Source organism: Sapajus apella, unplaced genomic scaffold (genome assembly GCF_009761245.1).
Source record: "Sapajus apella isolate SASKATOON/1434 unplaced genomic scaffold, GSC_monkey_1.0 scaffold18, whole genome shotgun sequence".
Taxonomy (NCBI): Eukaryota; Metazoa; Chordata; class Mammalia; order Primates; family Cebidae; genus Sapajus; species Sapajus apella.
The window spans coordinates 15,226,839-15,240,468 of record NW_022436958.1 but is presented as its reverse complement, the minus strand read 5'-3'; the positions used below and the strand labels follow the sequence as shown (position 1 = coordinate 15,240,468).

General features: G+C 36.8%; 1 protein-coding gene across 1 annotated transcript in view; it reads right to left on the bottom strand.

The window, feature by feature from the left end:
- Positions 1 to 13,630, bottom strand: part of TNFAIP6 (TNF alpha induced protein 6) — a 22,001-nt gene that overhangs the window by 5,373 nt on the left and 2,998 nt on the right. Inside the window, exons 2-5 of the mRNA XM_032286353.1 lie at positions 10,130 to 10,267; positions 7,980 to 8,141; positions 3,333 to 3,561; positions 1,546 to 1,586 (exon numbers count right to left, since the gene is read on the bottom strand). Of these exons, the coding sequence (XP_032142244.1) occupies positions 1,546 to 1,586; positions 3,333 to 3,561; positions 7,980 to 8,141; positions 10,130 to 10,267 (570 nt within the window). The remainder of the gene's footprint in view (positions 1 to 1,545; positions 1,587 to 3,332; positions 3,562 to 7,979; positions 8,142 to 10,129; positions 10,268 to 13,630) is intronic.

Sequence of the window (13,630 nt, the reverse complement as noted above, 5' to 3'; positions counted from 1 at the left end):
GATCTCGGCTCACCGCAACCTCCACCTCCTGGGTTCAGGCAATTCTCCTGCCTCAGCCTCCTGAGTCGCTGGGATTACAGGCATGCGCCACCATGCCCAGCTGATTTTTTGTGTTTTTAGTAGAGACGGGGTTTCACCATGTTGACCAGTATGGTCTCGATCTCTTGACCTCGTGATCCACCCGCCTCGGCCTCCCAAAGTGCTGGGATTACAGGCGTGAGCCACCGCGCCCGGCCCTAATTTTTGTATTTTTATGTATTTATAAGAGACGGGGTTTCACCGTATTGGTCAGGCTTGTCTTGAACTCCTGAACTTATGATCTGCCCACCTCGGCCTCCCAAAGTGCTGGGATTGTAGGTGTGAGCCACCGTGTCTGGGCCTAAAATATATTTTCAAAAAAGGAATGAGAGATAAATAAACTGTTTACTTTAATAGGTTGTCCTTCTTAAGGGAGATTGTGACAGTAATGAACTAAGAGGGTTTAAGCATTAATCATTCAATAACAGAGCAGGATGTTCCATCTCTTATAGTTATGGTGAATAATTAGAATTGAGTCACTGAAAGCCTGGAGTGTGGGAGTAAGTTAAATAGTAGTATCTGAGTACTTAGAAACTGCAACTCAAGGTCGTTTTGCTGTTTATAGTTGCAGAAGTATTGTAATAATTATATGACTTGGAAGAAAATAGAGCACATAAAAATGCCAACCACTGGTGCTGGTGATAAAGGCAAAATAAAGTATTGAATACATGTAAGAAAGAAAGTTTTTCACCAGAAAATAGCAGTTTAGGATAAATTAAAGAGTGATATTGCATATTGAGATAAATTTATGCTACTATAGGGCATTTCTTGGTGTATATTTCTTGGAATAAAGCCACAGAAAATAATGGGGGGGGGGGAATATTTGGAAAGCACTGCCCATTATATCTAGTCTTCTAGTCTTTTCAGATTTACTATGCATGATTAGCATATTAAAATATTCCTGCTGTCTTCCAATAAAGAAATCTGTTTAACATTGTTTAACCCAATGTTTTCCAAATTTATTTGACCTTAGAGCCCTCTTTTCATGTAACACCTATTTAAACCTCACAGAATTTTGTTATTCAAAGCATTTTCTGGAGAATACTAAGATAAAAGTGTAATGAATTTGATATGATTGTTTTAATGACAAAGATTTTTACTGACATTATAAATTACTTTAACCCTTTATCAATGAAAACTTTCAGCCATTTTATTAGCACATTTATGGAAATCATAAGCTAAATCAGTATTTATAGATTTGGAAATTGAAGACTCTCTCGGATACATTTTCTGCAAAGAATAAGAGTCTACATTTTTTAGTGCAAGCAGTAGCGGCATGAATCTTTAAGTATAAGCAATTTTTTTTTTTTTTGCATTTTACAAGATGGCAAGCTACACATCTGGTCTTGGTTCTTTCAACTTTGAAAAGTGAGTAATAGCTATTATTTACTATTTTACAGTGTCCCTTCACTTTCAGGGACACTGTAAAAAAAAATCATAGTTTTGGTCCTCAATTTAGAATCTTACCTGTACTGATGATGTCATCTGGAAGCTCATCTCCACAGTATCTGAAAGGGAATTTTTATAAAAAAGATGGGTCACACAAATGAATATTATACAGCTAGTAAAGTGGCTCTTACTGATAATTAAGCCTCTAAGTAACAGCTCATTGTTTCATAATTTTTAAAATTTCTATTGTTATTTTACCTGGATTTTTAAGTTTGTTATTTGAAATAATCTTCTTACGATATTGATGATATTTTATTTTATTTTATTGAGACAGAGTCTCACTCTGTCACCTAAGCTGGAGTGCAGTGGTGCAATCTCAGCTCACTGTAACCTCTGCCTCCTGGGTTCAAGCAATTCTCCTGCCTCAGCCTCCTGAGTAACTGGGATTACAAGCATGCGCCACCACACCTGGCTAATTTTTGTGCTTTTAGTAGAGCGGGTTTTCACCATGTTGGCCATGCTGTTCTTAGTGTGGACACCCCATCAGCATAGTGGACTGTAGCCCAGAACTACTGGACTCAATGCTCCTCCTGCCTCAGCTTCTGAAATAGCTAGGACCACAGGTATGCCCACCTGTACTTTATTCTTAATTCCCCCAACTCTATTTCGTGGCGTCATTAAACTATCTTTATAAACTATTTTTTTCTATAGCAGTAGTCTGTCAGCTAAAGAAGAAAACAAAACCAAAAATACTTTCCCTTCAAAAACTATTCATTTTTGCAAGAAATGCCTTTGGTTTTCTTTGTATTTAAGTTACACATTCAAAATCAACATAAAAAGCAATTGAGTCTGTCATTTTTAAATTGTCCCCACTACCATTTTTTTCCCATTAAATTACTATCATGTGTAATAGAGAATTGAAAACTGATAGTCTGTTAATAAATTGATAGTCTAAAATATGGGTTATTAGGTGGGGACCTGAATATATAAAATATCTAATTATACACTCTTTAATTTTGCAATATGTCATTAGACACTCAAAATTCAAAAATTCAAAGTATATTAATGAATTGGAGTGTGATGAAAAAGGTTGTGTTCTAGCATGTTGAAAAGCCAAAGGAAAAATAGTAAAGAGAGAAAGGGTTAAACTTTGCTTATTTACCTTACATCCATAATGCTTAGCACAATACTTTGTAGGAGGAAGAAAGGCAACAATTACTGAATTTATAATCTTTTTTTTTTTTTTTTTTTTTTTAAGACAGAGCCTTGCTCTGTCATCCAGACTGGAGTGCAGTGGTGCGATCTCGGCCCACTGCAGCCTCCACCTCCTGGGTTCAAGTATTTCTCTTGCCTCAACTTCCTGAGTAACTGAGATTACAGGTGCCAGCCACCACACCCAGCTAATTTTGTATTTTTAGTAGAGACAGGGTTTCACCATGTTGGCCAGGCTGGTCTCAGATGATCGGCTCACCTTAGCCTCCCAAAGTGGTGTGGATTACAGGCGTGATCCACCGTGCCCCGCCCTACGATCATTTTTAAGGTTGTAAGAAATTAGAACTTAAAAATCTGAACAATTTTTGCAATTCTTATCTTTCTTCCCCCTGTTGTCAGATCTTGAGGTGTTTATAAAATAGACTAACTAGTTGTTACAACTTAGCCATAATCAAAAGGCAGCTCTCACTACTTTAATAAGTATGTTGTAGCAGCCAGCTAAGAAAAATCTTTGTTGAAAAATGGTATGGTGTTTTAGCAGAGTAGAACTATTCCAAAATCAATATTTTAGGGACAGTGGAGGAAAAATTAAAGAAGCATCAAACAAAATACTTGATATTCATTAAACTTCCTGTATGGGGAACCACACATACCTTCCCACAAAGCCATGGACATCATCATAACTGTCATATATTTCAACATAGTCAGCCAAGCAGCCTGGGTCATCTTCAAGGTCAAAATTTAAAAAACTCAGGTGAATATGCTGACCATACTTAAGTCTAATGTGCCAGTAACAGATTTGGTTATCTTCATACTCATTTGGGAAGCCTGGAGATTTAAAAATTCGTTTTGGATCTGTAAAGACACCACCACACTCTTTTGCTGAAATGAGAAGAAAAAAAAAAAAAACCCAAAACATTAGGAAAAACATTATCTCCATTAAAAATGACATTTCTTAGCAATGTATTACTTTTTATGAAATATTAAATGGCTTAGCATCTATTATATATTATGTATACTTTTAGTTAAAGAATAAATGTATTTTTTCATACAAAAGAATAAATGTATTTTTTTCATCAATTGTTACTAAATTCTCTAAAATGAACATGAAGTCTTTTGAATTTATTTTTATTTTTATATTTTGAGACAAGATCTTGCTCTGTCACCCAGCCTGGAGTGCAATGACCCAATCTTAGCTCATTGCAGCCTTGAATTCCTTGGCTCAAGTGATCCTCCCACTTCAGCCTCCCAAGTAGCTGAGGTGACAGGCATGTGCTACCAAGCCCTGGTAATTTTTTTTTGTTTTCTGTAGAAACAGTTCTTGCTATGCTGCTCAGGCTGGTATTGAACTTCTACCTCAAGTGATCCTCCTGCCTCTGCCTCTGAAAATACTGAAATTATAGACACAAGCCACTGTACCCAGCCATGAATTTAAAAAAATTAAATATAGTAAGAAAAAAATGGCTGGGTGCAGTGATGCTTACCCTTAGTCCCAGATACTTTCGAGGCTGAGGTAGGAGAATCCCATGAGCCTAGGAGTTTGAGGCCAACCTGGGCAAAAAAATAAAAATAAAAATAAAGTTTAAAAAACTTGCCAGGTGCGGTGGCTCGCACCTGTAATCCTAGCACTTTGGGAGGCTGAGGTGGGTGGATCACCTGAGGTCAGGAGTTCAAGACCAGCCTGACCATCATGGAGAAACCCCATCTTTAAAAAAAAAAAAAAAAAAGTAAAAATAAAATAAAATAAAAAACTTAAAAAAAAGTAATTATGCTTCTGTTTATACTTTTGCTTTATTTTATCTCTTAAGGCATAACATGAACAAGCCTTTTGTGCACATGCCTATGTATTTTTTTTTTTTTTTTTTGAGATGGAGTTTGGTTCTGGTTCTCTTGCCCAGGCTGGAGTGCAGTAGCACAATCTTGGCTCACTGTAGTCTCCACGATTGTTCAAGCAATTCTCATGCCTCATCAGCCTCCCGAGTAGCTGGGATTACAGGCATGAGCCACCACATCTGGCTAATTTTTACGTTTTTAGTAGAGATAGGTTCTTGCCATGTTGGCCAGGTTGGTCTTGAACTCCTGACCTCAGGTGATGGACCCATCTCAGCTTCCCAAAGTGCTAGTATTACAGGCATGAGCCACGGCGCTTGGCCTATGTCTATGTATTTTGACAAATATATATACATTTATATTACAAATAGCCCTATCAAAATGGTAGGAACTTTGCCCTGCGGTGTCACCGTATGTCTTCAAGGCCACAAGCACTTAGAATAATGGATCCCATAAATTCTATTTGGAAAATCATTATACAATTTCAGGATCCAAAGAGGCTTTAGAGTCATTCTAATCCACTTAAAATGAATAATTTGTAAATATTCTGTATACTGCCTTTACTGATTTTAAACTAATACCCTATCTTAATATTTTAGGATTTGGTGGAGATATTCATGTTTGCTTTTTCCAAGTCATTCATCATTTTACAGATTTCAATATGTTATAACTTGTCATAAGAAAAACAAACACACATAAAGCAAAACAAAAACGGTCTATTAGAATCAGTGGTTTGCAGTATGACCTAGAGGGAAAGCTAGGAAAAGCCCTGGTTAATTTTAATTCCGTATCAGGTAATGCTTTATTTCATCAAAGCAGAACAGGAGCTTAGAAAGGCTGGGGAGCAACAAATGAAGATCAAGCATCTAGTTCAAGCTCGGTGACCACTGTACACTTCGTTTTTTTCATTGGTAAAATAAATATAACCATGTCTTTCCCATTATCTATCACGCAGGGTTATTCTAAGGATAAAAATACAGAAAATAATTTAAGGATGTTATGCAACCTCTAAGCTATTCTTATTGTATGATAAAATATATAACACATAGCTTGTATATCTGCATAAGCATGTACATTGCCAGCTTTAGGAGTGAATTGCTCCATCTCATAGCATCCAATCTTTGTTGTATATATTATTAGAAAAAATTCAAATATTGAACTAATTTGACTGCCTATTTGGCTATATTTATTTAGATCTATATTTTATGTTACATCTAGTTACTGCCTCATCTATTATTTAGAATATCAGCTCTAACTTGGTGACATCGATTAATCAATAATGATGGCATTTTTCTGAAACCATTATGGTTTTTTTATTCCAATGTTTCAGTGAGCTGTTCCCCTAATGTTAGTTCAGGCAGTCGAGTCTCGTTTCCTTCAAGTTAACCACATCCTAAATAATCAGCATACCACGAAATCCAAGTGAGCTAAATGCACTGAGAATTGGGTAAGAACAAGTCTCCCAGAATTCTGTACACATAGTCCCAGAGTGAAAAGTATTCAGTCTCTGTGAGAAAAGAAAGCAACTTATAATAATTTATAATTTGGATTATATTCTTATGAAAGGGCAATGAAATACTGAAGGACTCTTTCTTTTTTTTTTTTTTTTTTTTAAGATGGGGTTTCACCATGATGGCCAGGCTGGTCTTGAACTCCTGACCTCAGGTGATCCACCCACCTCAGCCTCCCAAAGTGCTAGGATTACAAGCATGAGCCACCTCTCCAGGTTTGAAGGACCCTTTCATTAGCACTTCTTCAATGACCCTAGAGTTTAATCTGTGGAAATTATCCAGTGGAAGCTCAGAGCTCTGAAAGTATCAAGTAAAAGAAGAATCAGGGAATACATTTGAAAAGAAGAGTTACTCTTAAGAGTGAAAGAAGAATGGCCTGCATAAATATGTTTAAGAAAATGTAAGAGAGGGAGGAAAGGAAGATACATAGTATGGACATAACTAAACATAGGACTAAATTAGCACTGTATAGTATAGGACTAAATAAGCTTAAAGCATGTCAAAGTGATTTGAAAGTTAAAGTTATATAAATGTGCTGTTAAGTATTCCTATTTTACCTCAGTTAAGACTAGTTGTAGCTCTAGGCAAAAATCTTTATTCCTGGACTACACATAATTTTGAGATATGGGTTAGTTGCAGACCTGAGAAACTGTTCTTCAATTGCTAATATCATTAAATAATAGATTTTATAATAATACACCAGAACCTCACTATGTAACTCTCCTACAGTGTTATGGAATTTCTTATAGGGTAAATCCAAATGGGACACATCTGAGGATGTTTATGATCCTAAGTGCCAGGGAGACTTTGTAACATACTGTAATATTTTATAACAACATTGGGGTGGGCACAGTGGCTCACATCTGTAATCCTAGCACTTTTGGAGGCCGAGGCAGGTGGATCACCAGGTCAAGAGATCGAGACCATCCTGGTCAACATGGTGAAACCCCATCTCTACTAAAAATACAAAAATTAGCCGGGCATGGTGGTGCATGCTTATAGTCCCAGCTACTCGGGAGGCTGAGGCAGAAGAATTGCCTGAACCCAGGAGGTGGAGGTTGCGGTGAGCTGAGATTGCGCCATTGCACTCCAGCCTGGGTAACGAGTGAAACTCCGTCTCAAAAAATATATATATATATAATATATATTTATAATATATATTTTATATGTATATATTACATATATATTATATATATTTTATATGTATATATTATATATATTATATATATTTTATATGTATATATTATATATATTTTATATATTTTATATGTATATATTATATACATTTTATATGTATATATTATATATATATTATATATATTTTATATGTATATGGTATATATATATATATGTATATACAGTATAATGTTAACTAGTATGTACAATATATAACTGTTAAACCATAGAATGAGAGCTGCTTAGTTTGGAAGTATAAGCATATATACACAAAAAGAAATTAGAGAATTTGTTTTCTTTGTCTCCCTTCCCCGTTCTATCGAAAGGACAATTTTGAATAGTTAATATTTGGTAGCACCACTTTATTGTTTTAGCTAATTCACTGTGACAAGTTTTTAATCTGCTTTTTGATTTTCTTTTTCTTTATGGGTGGGAAGTTCCCTGGTACAGAAAAGATCTGAATTCTCAGTCCCACCTGCCTAATCATTATTGACTCTCTGATTTTGGGTTACTTAACTTCTATAAGTTTCAATTTCCTGATTTCTAAAATAGATATAACAATAGCTCCTTGAAGAATTGTTGTGAATATTAATTGAAAGTTTAGATGAAGGAACTTAACTCCGTGTCTGGCATAGTATAAGCACTTTCTGAATTGCAGTTATTAGTAGTAATTATCATTACCAAATTCAATTATTTCTGGAACAGTAGCCATTTCTTTTTTAACAACCTCTTAGTAGCATGGAACTGTTTTTGCAAAACATAAAGTTATTATTTTTAACACACCATGTGGGTTGTAGCAATAGGCATCCCATCTTTCACTCCTATTGAGACGGACTCCATAATCAATAATGCCAGTTTTTCCAAATCCACAGTTGGGCCCTGGCTTCACAATGGGGTATCCAACTCTGCCCTTAGCCATCCATCCAGCAGCACAGACATGAAATCCTGCAAGAAGAAAAAGAGTTATGGACTAAACTGGTAAGCTGTCTTGGCTAAGCAAAAGTCATCTTAGCAAAGGCAGCTACTTCCAACAGTAAGTTTCTCAACTGCTCAAATCCAGTTCGTGTAAAGGGAGAACACTGTTTTCTAAATCAGAAAAAGTTTGAATACACATGAAATGTAACTTCTGATTTTTACTGGAGAACTACTTCTTACTTGAAAAAAATGCAAATGGACTACAAATTATTGTGGATATGAAACTAATCTAAGTTCAGAGCTAACTTCTTTTCACAAATGACTTACTGAATGCCAAGAAATAATTTCTGAACTTACCAATTTTGAACAAAATATTTTCAAGTGGTAATTTAATTTCTATTTCAGGATCAATTAAGATATTTGTAATATTTATTTATTGAGATGGAATGTCACTCAGTCACCCAGGCTAGAGTGCAGTGTCACACTCTCAGCTCACTGCAATGTCTACCTCCTAAGGTTCAAGCAATCCTCCTGCCTCAGCCTCCTGAATAGCTGGGATTACAGGCATGCACCATCACGCCTGGCTAATTTTTGTATTTTCAGTAGAGATGGGGTTCCCCAACGTTGGCTAGGCTGGTCTTGAATCCCTGACCTCAGGTGATCCGCCCACCTCGACCTCCCAAAGTGCTAGGATTACAGGCATGAGCCACCGAACCCAGCCTATTTACTTATTTAGAGACACAGTCTTGCTCTGTCATCCAGGCTGGAGTGGAGTGGCATGAACACAACTCACTGCAGCCTCCACCTTCTGGGCTCAAGCAATGCTGTCACCTCAGCCTTTAGAGTAGTGACCACAGGTGTGCACCACCACACTTGGCTAAGTTTTTGATTTCTTTTTTGTAGAGATGAGGTCTCACTGTGTTGCCTAGGATGGCCTTGAACTCCTCCTGCATCAAGCAATCCTCCTGTGTCAGCCTTCTAAAGTGCTGGGGTTACAGGGGTGAACCACTGCACTGGACCAGATATTAGTAATGTTTTAAAAGATTTGAATAAGGATAAATTCTCTCATACATTTCAAACAAAGGCTCAGCCCTATTTCCCTCACTCAGCCTCAGAGGCTGTTTTAATATCTGTCAGTGCCACCCAAGAGCAATTTTTCTAGAGGTCCAGAATGGCCAGTAAAGACTATGGGCTTTGTATCTATCATTCCAGTTACTTTGCCCCATGCTGTCCGTGATTATAGACCAGCAGTCACCTGGGGAGACTTGGGGGCATTTGAGAAAACCCTTACTTTTTTTTTCTTGAGTAATGTATCAGTTTTGCCTGACATCATCCCATCAGCAAAGGAGTTATGAATAGGGATGGCCCATTCTCCCCAAAGGCCAGAAGAGATGGTAACAATCCACTTTTCTATAAAGAAGTACATCACACCAGTTGATTGCTGGGATTTTCTCCAGGTCTTCTGATACCATTTCCTCAGTTTCTTTCTGCTTCTATCCCACAACCTGCCTGTCCTCCTTTTCCTTATAGCTTTTGATTCTGAAGTATGAATACATTCTCCCACTTAATGTAAAAAATTGGGGAAAAAGCCATTAAATTCAATATTTCTCCTACCAAGTAAATTTCTTTGTAAGACTCAATATAGTACTATGGCATCATTTAACAGCCTCCATACTCAGAAGTCAAAAAGAGATAAAACAATACTAAAAATGAATAGCAATGGCATTGAAATTAATGAGAAATTTAAATGATATTGAAATAATGAGTTTTTCATTTTCTTTTGATTTTTATTTTATTAGATCACACTGAGTTAAGACCCCAGATAAGTTGCTGGTACTAGCAACTTTCTGCCAACTCTAGGCAGATGGATAGGGGAAGTCAGAGAGCAAAGATGTCCTAGGGGCTTGGTGATGTAACAGAAGGGGGTTGGAGAAAGAAGTCTTGCTAGGGTCTAGGAAAGGTGAATTTTTTTTCCTCCAAGGATAAAAAAGAAGAAAAATCATTGTGAAATCAATTACCAATTTTTCTGGCTGCCTCTAGCTGTTTGTAAGTTGCAAGACGGCCGCCTTCAAATTCACACACCGCCTTAGCTTCTGCGTAGGTGAGCTTGTACTTCCCAGACCGTGCTTCTCTGTGGTACACACCTGCTGCTCGTTCTGTAAAATCACATGATGTCATAAAAGCAGTTATTTCTTCTTATGGAACAGGGGATATTTTGTGGCCTCAGCTGGAAGATTACGTCAGCTACTGTTCCTGCCAAAGGGCTTCCTGGGTTGGCTGCCTTGGGTGGCTAAGTTTTCATTGTTAGGAAGCTGGGTGGCTAAATTTTCATTGTTAGGAAGCTTTGGGGAAAGAGATGAATGGGAGGGAATTTTAGGGGAATTTGGGGCTATAAACAGAAACTTGAGGCTAAATTATGTTTTTGATCTGATAGCCTGAAATGAAGTTTTTATTTATTTTATTTTATTTTTGAGACGGGGTCTTACTCTGTCGTCCAGGCTGGCTCACTGCAATCTCTTTCCTTTTGGGTTAAAGCGATTCTCCTGTCTCAGCCTCCCCGCCGTAGGTAGGATTACAGGAATGTGCCACCACACCCGGCTAATTTTTGTATTTTTGGTAGAGATGAGGCCAGGCTGGTCTCAAACTCCTGACCTCAAGTGGTCCGTCTGCCTCGGCCTCCCAAAGTGTTAGGATTACAGGTGTGAGCCACCACACCCTGCTTAAAATAAAGTTTTTATACAACATTGTATTGTGACACTATTTGCAGGTGATAAAGTTTTGGCTTTCTTTTGGATTTAAGTTATATAAAAACTTGCAAAGGTAAGCAATAGGGGGAAAAAAAGGAGTTGAAGTCAAAAGAAACCAGTGAAGATGGATCATGTAGGTTCACATGATGGAGAAAAATAAGCTAAAATATCCAACTGAGGGAAATGACTAATGCAATATAGTTAAGAATTTAGTAAACAAATAAAAACTGAGGAAAGATCTGAAGGGATCCAAAGCAAATACTACAGTAGAAAAAGAAAAATAGATTCAAACACAGCAGAGAAAAAACTGGACACACCTAACTACCAGTTAATGCCCAAACTTTTTTTATCTGATTTATCTTTTTTAGTTCACATATTTTTCCCAACATATTTTAGGCAGTGTTAAGTCATACATGAGTTGTCTTCCAATATATTACTGTTTAAATGGATTGTTTTGAGTTTGGAGTGCTTTCTACCATAGAAACAATGTGAAAAGATTCCCAGGACAATAGTCATAACATTAGCTCTGTAGTTAGTTCTAATAGTTCTATGTAGTCTGACATTACGGTTAAGTCTCTGTATCCTGACCTGTGCAGTCAGCCCCCATTAGGACCACTTTCAATGAGAACATATGTTTCTTGGCATCAAGAAATGAATCCAGGGGAATTAGAAATATAGTTCTTTGTTTTCCACCCCAAGCTGAAGTCGACACTGACATAGTTCAATAGGAGAGGTTGCTTGGCATTTTCTGTTTTTCTGAACTCCAAGGATCCTGCGTTTATACATTACATAGTAAATCTCATTACTCACACACAGAGGACCTTAGTCAATCTGATGCTCGAGATCAGAGAATACCAGGAACATCAAGGAGTCAAGTTGTTTCTCCATTGAAAGGTACCTGCTGCCCAGTGTCCATACGCAAAGCCTCATTAAACTTTCGCTAGTTTTCAATTTGGTTATTTTGAGCATTAAACCACAGGGCATTTTGCTACATGCTGTGGGTCAGGTTCTATCCTCAAGGAACTTGGACACTAGTGAGTATTTTGAAGTCCTTTATCTTGAAATAGAAGAACACTAAGGCTTTTGGTAGAGATGGGAGGCATGTTTAACTTATGTATTATAACAGAGATTGTTGTTAATTATTAAAAATGTTAAAATTCTATTTCCTAAGAATATAGATTAAAAGACCTGTATTTGAAAAAAAATTTGTAGAAATTATTTTAATGTATACAAAGTTTTCTCAAATGGATTTTCTTTATATTTTATTTGAAAATTGAAATGTAATGTTTATAGAAAAAATTAATGGAGTATTGGCTGGGTGCAGTGGCTCATGCCTGTTGTCCCAGCAGTTTGGGAGACCAAAGCGGGTGGATCACCTGAGGTCAGAAGTTCGAGACCTGCCTGGCCAACATTGTGAAGCTCCATCTCTACTACACGTACAAAAAATTAGCCAGGTGTGGTGGTGCACACCTGTAGTTCCAACTACTCGGGAGGCCGAGGCAGGAGAATTGCTTGAATCAGGGAGGCAGGGTTGCAGTGAGCTGAGATCATGCTACTACACCCCAGCCTGGGTGATAGAGCGAGACTCCGTCTCAAAAAAAAAAAAAAAAATTAACGGATTAAAAAAATAACTATTTTAAATTTTCCTCCCAGTAATTTTTCATTAAAAAAATCTTTAATTTAGATTCGGGGGTATGTGTGAAGGTTTGTTACAAAGGTAAACTCACTTCACAAGGGTTTGTTGTACAGATTATTTCATCATCCAGGAGTTAAACCCAGCACCCAATAGTTATCTTTTCTGTTCTCCTTCCTCCCACCCTCAGTAATTTTTCTTAAACTTTTGGTACCTACTGATACTTGTCTAGTAATAACACTATAACAGAAATAGCAAAAAAATTTTATAATTTTTTGATTTAATTTATTAAATATTAATATTCCACATTGTCCTCTAACAGCACCAAACTTCCCAGTGTCTTGCCATATGAACAAATAGAGAAATCTTGGAGTATGTATCTGATAATTTTAAATAAGGTGTTTTATTAAAAATATTTCTCAATTCAGAATTTTGAGCTATCGGGATGAACCTCTGTATAATAAATCCTAATTTTACCTTTCAGAAGAAATAATATTTTATTAATTTATCTAGTTAATAGTCATTTATTAAAACTGAAAATTTGTTTATCCAATAAATGTTTTCTCCTTTTAGTGAGTGGCAACAGTAGAAATTGACTGTGATTTCCACTTTTGTTTCTGTCCTTTTGTTGTATAACCTGATGAGCCTCAGTTTCCTCATTTGTCAAATAGGAATAATGATAGCTTCTGGACCATGGGAGGAGCCCAAGATATGTTACTTTTCCCTTTCTTTCTTTCTGTCTTTCTCTCTTTCTTCCTTCCTTCCTTCCTTCCTTCCTTTCTTTCTTTCTTGCTTTCTTCCTTTCTTCCTTTCTTCCTTTCTTCCTTTCTCTCCTTTCTCTTTCTTTCTCTTTCTTTCTTTCTTTTCTTTCTTCCTTTCTTCCTTTCTCTTTTCTTTCTTTCTTTCTCTTTCTTTCTTTCTTTCTCTTTCTTTCTTTCTCTTTCTTTCTTTCTTTCTCTTTCTTTCTTTCTTTCTCTTTCTTTCTTTCTTTCTCTTTCTCTCTCTCTCTCTCTCTCTCTCTCTCTCTCTCTCTCTCCCCCTCTCTTTTTTTTTTTTTTGAGACGGAGTTTCACTCATGTTACCCAGGCTGGAGTGCAATGGCGCGATCTCAGCTCACCGCAACCTCCGCCTCCTGGGTT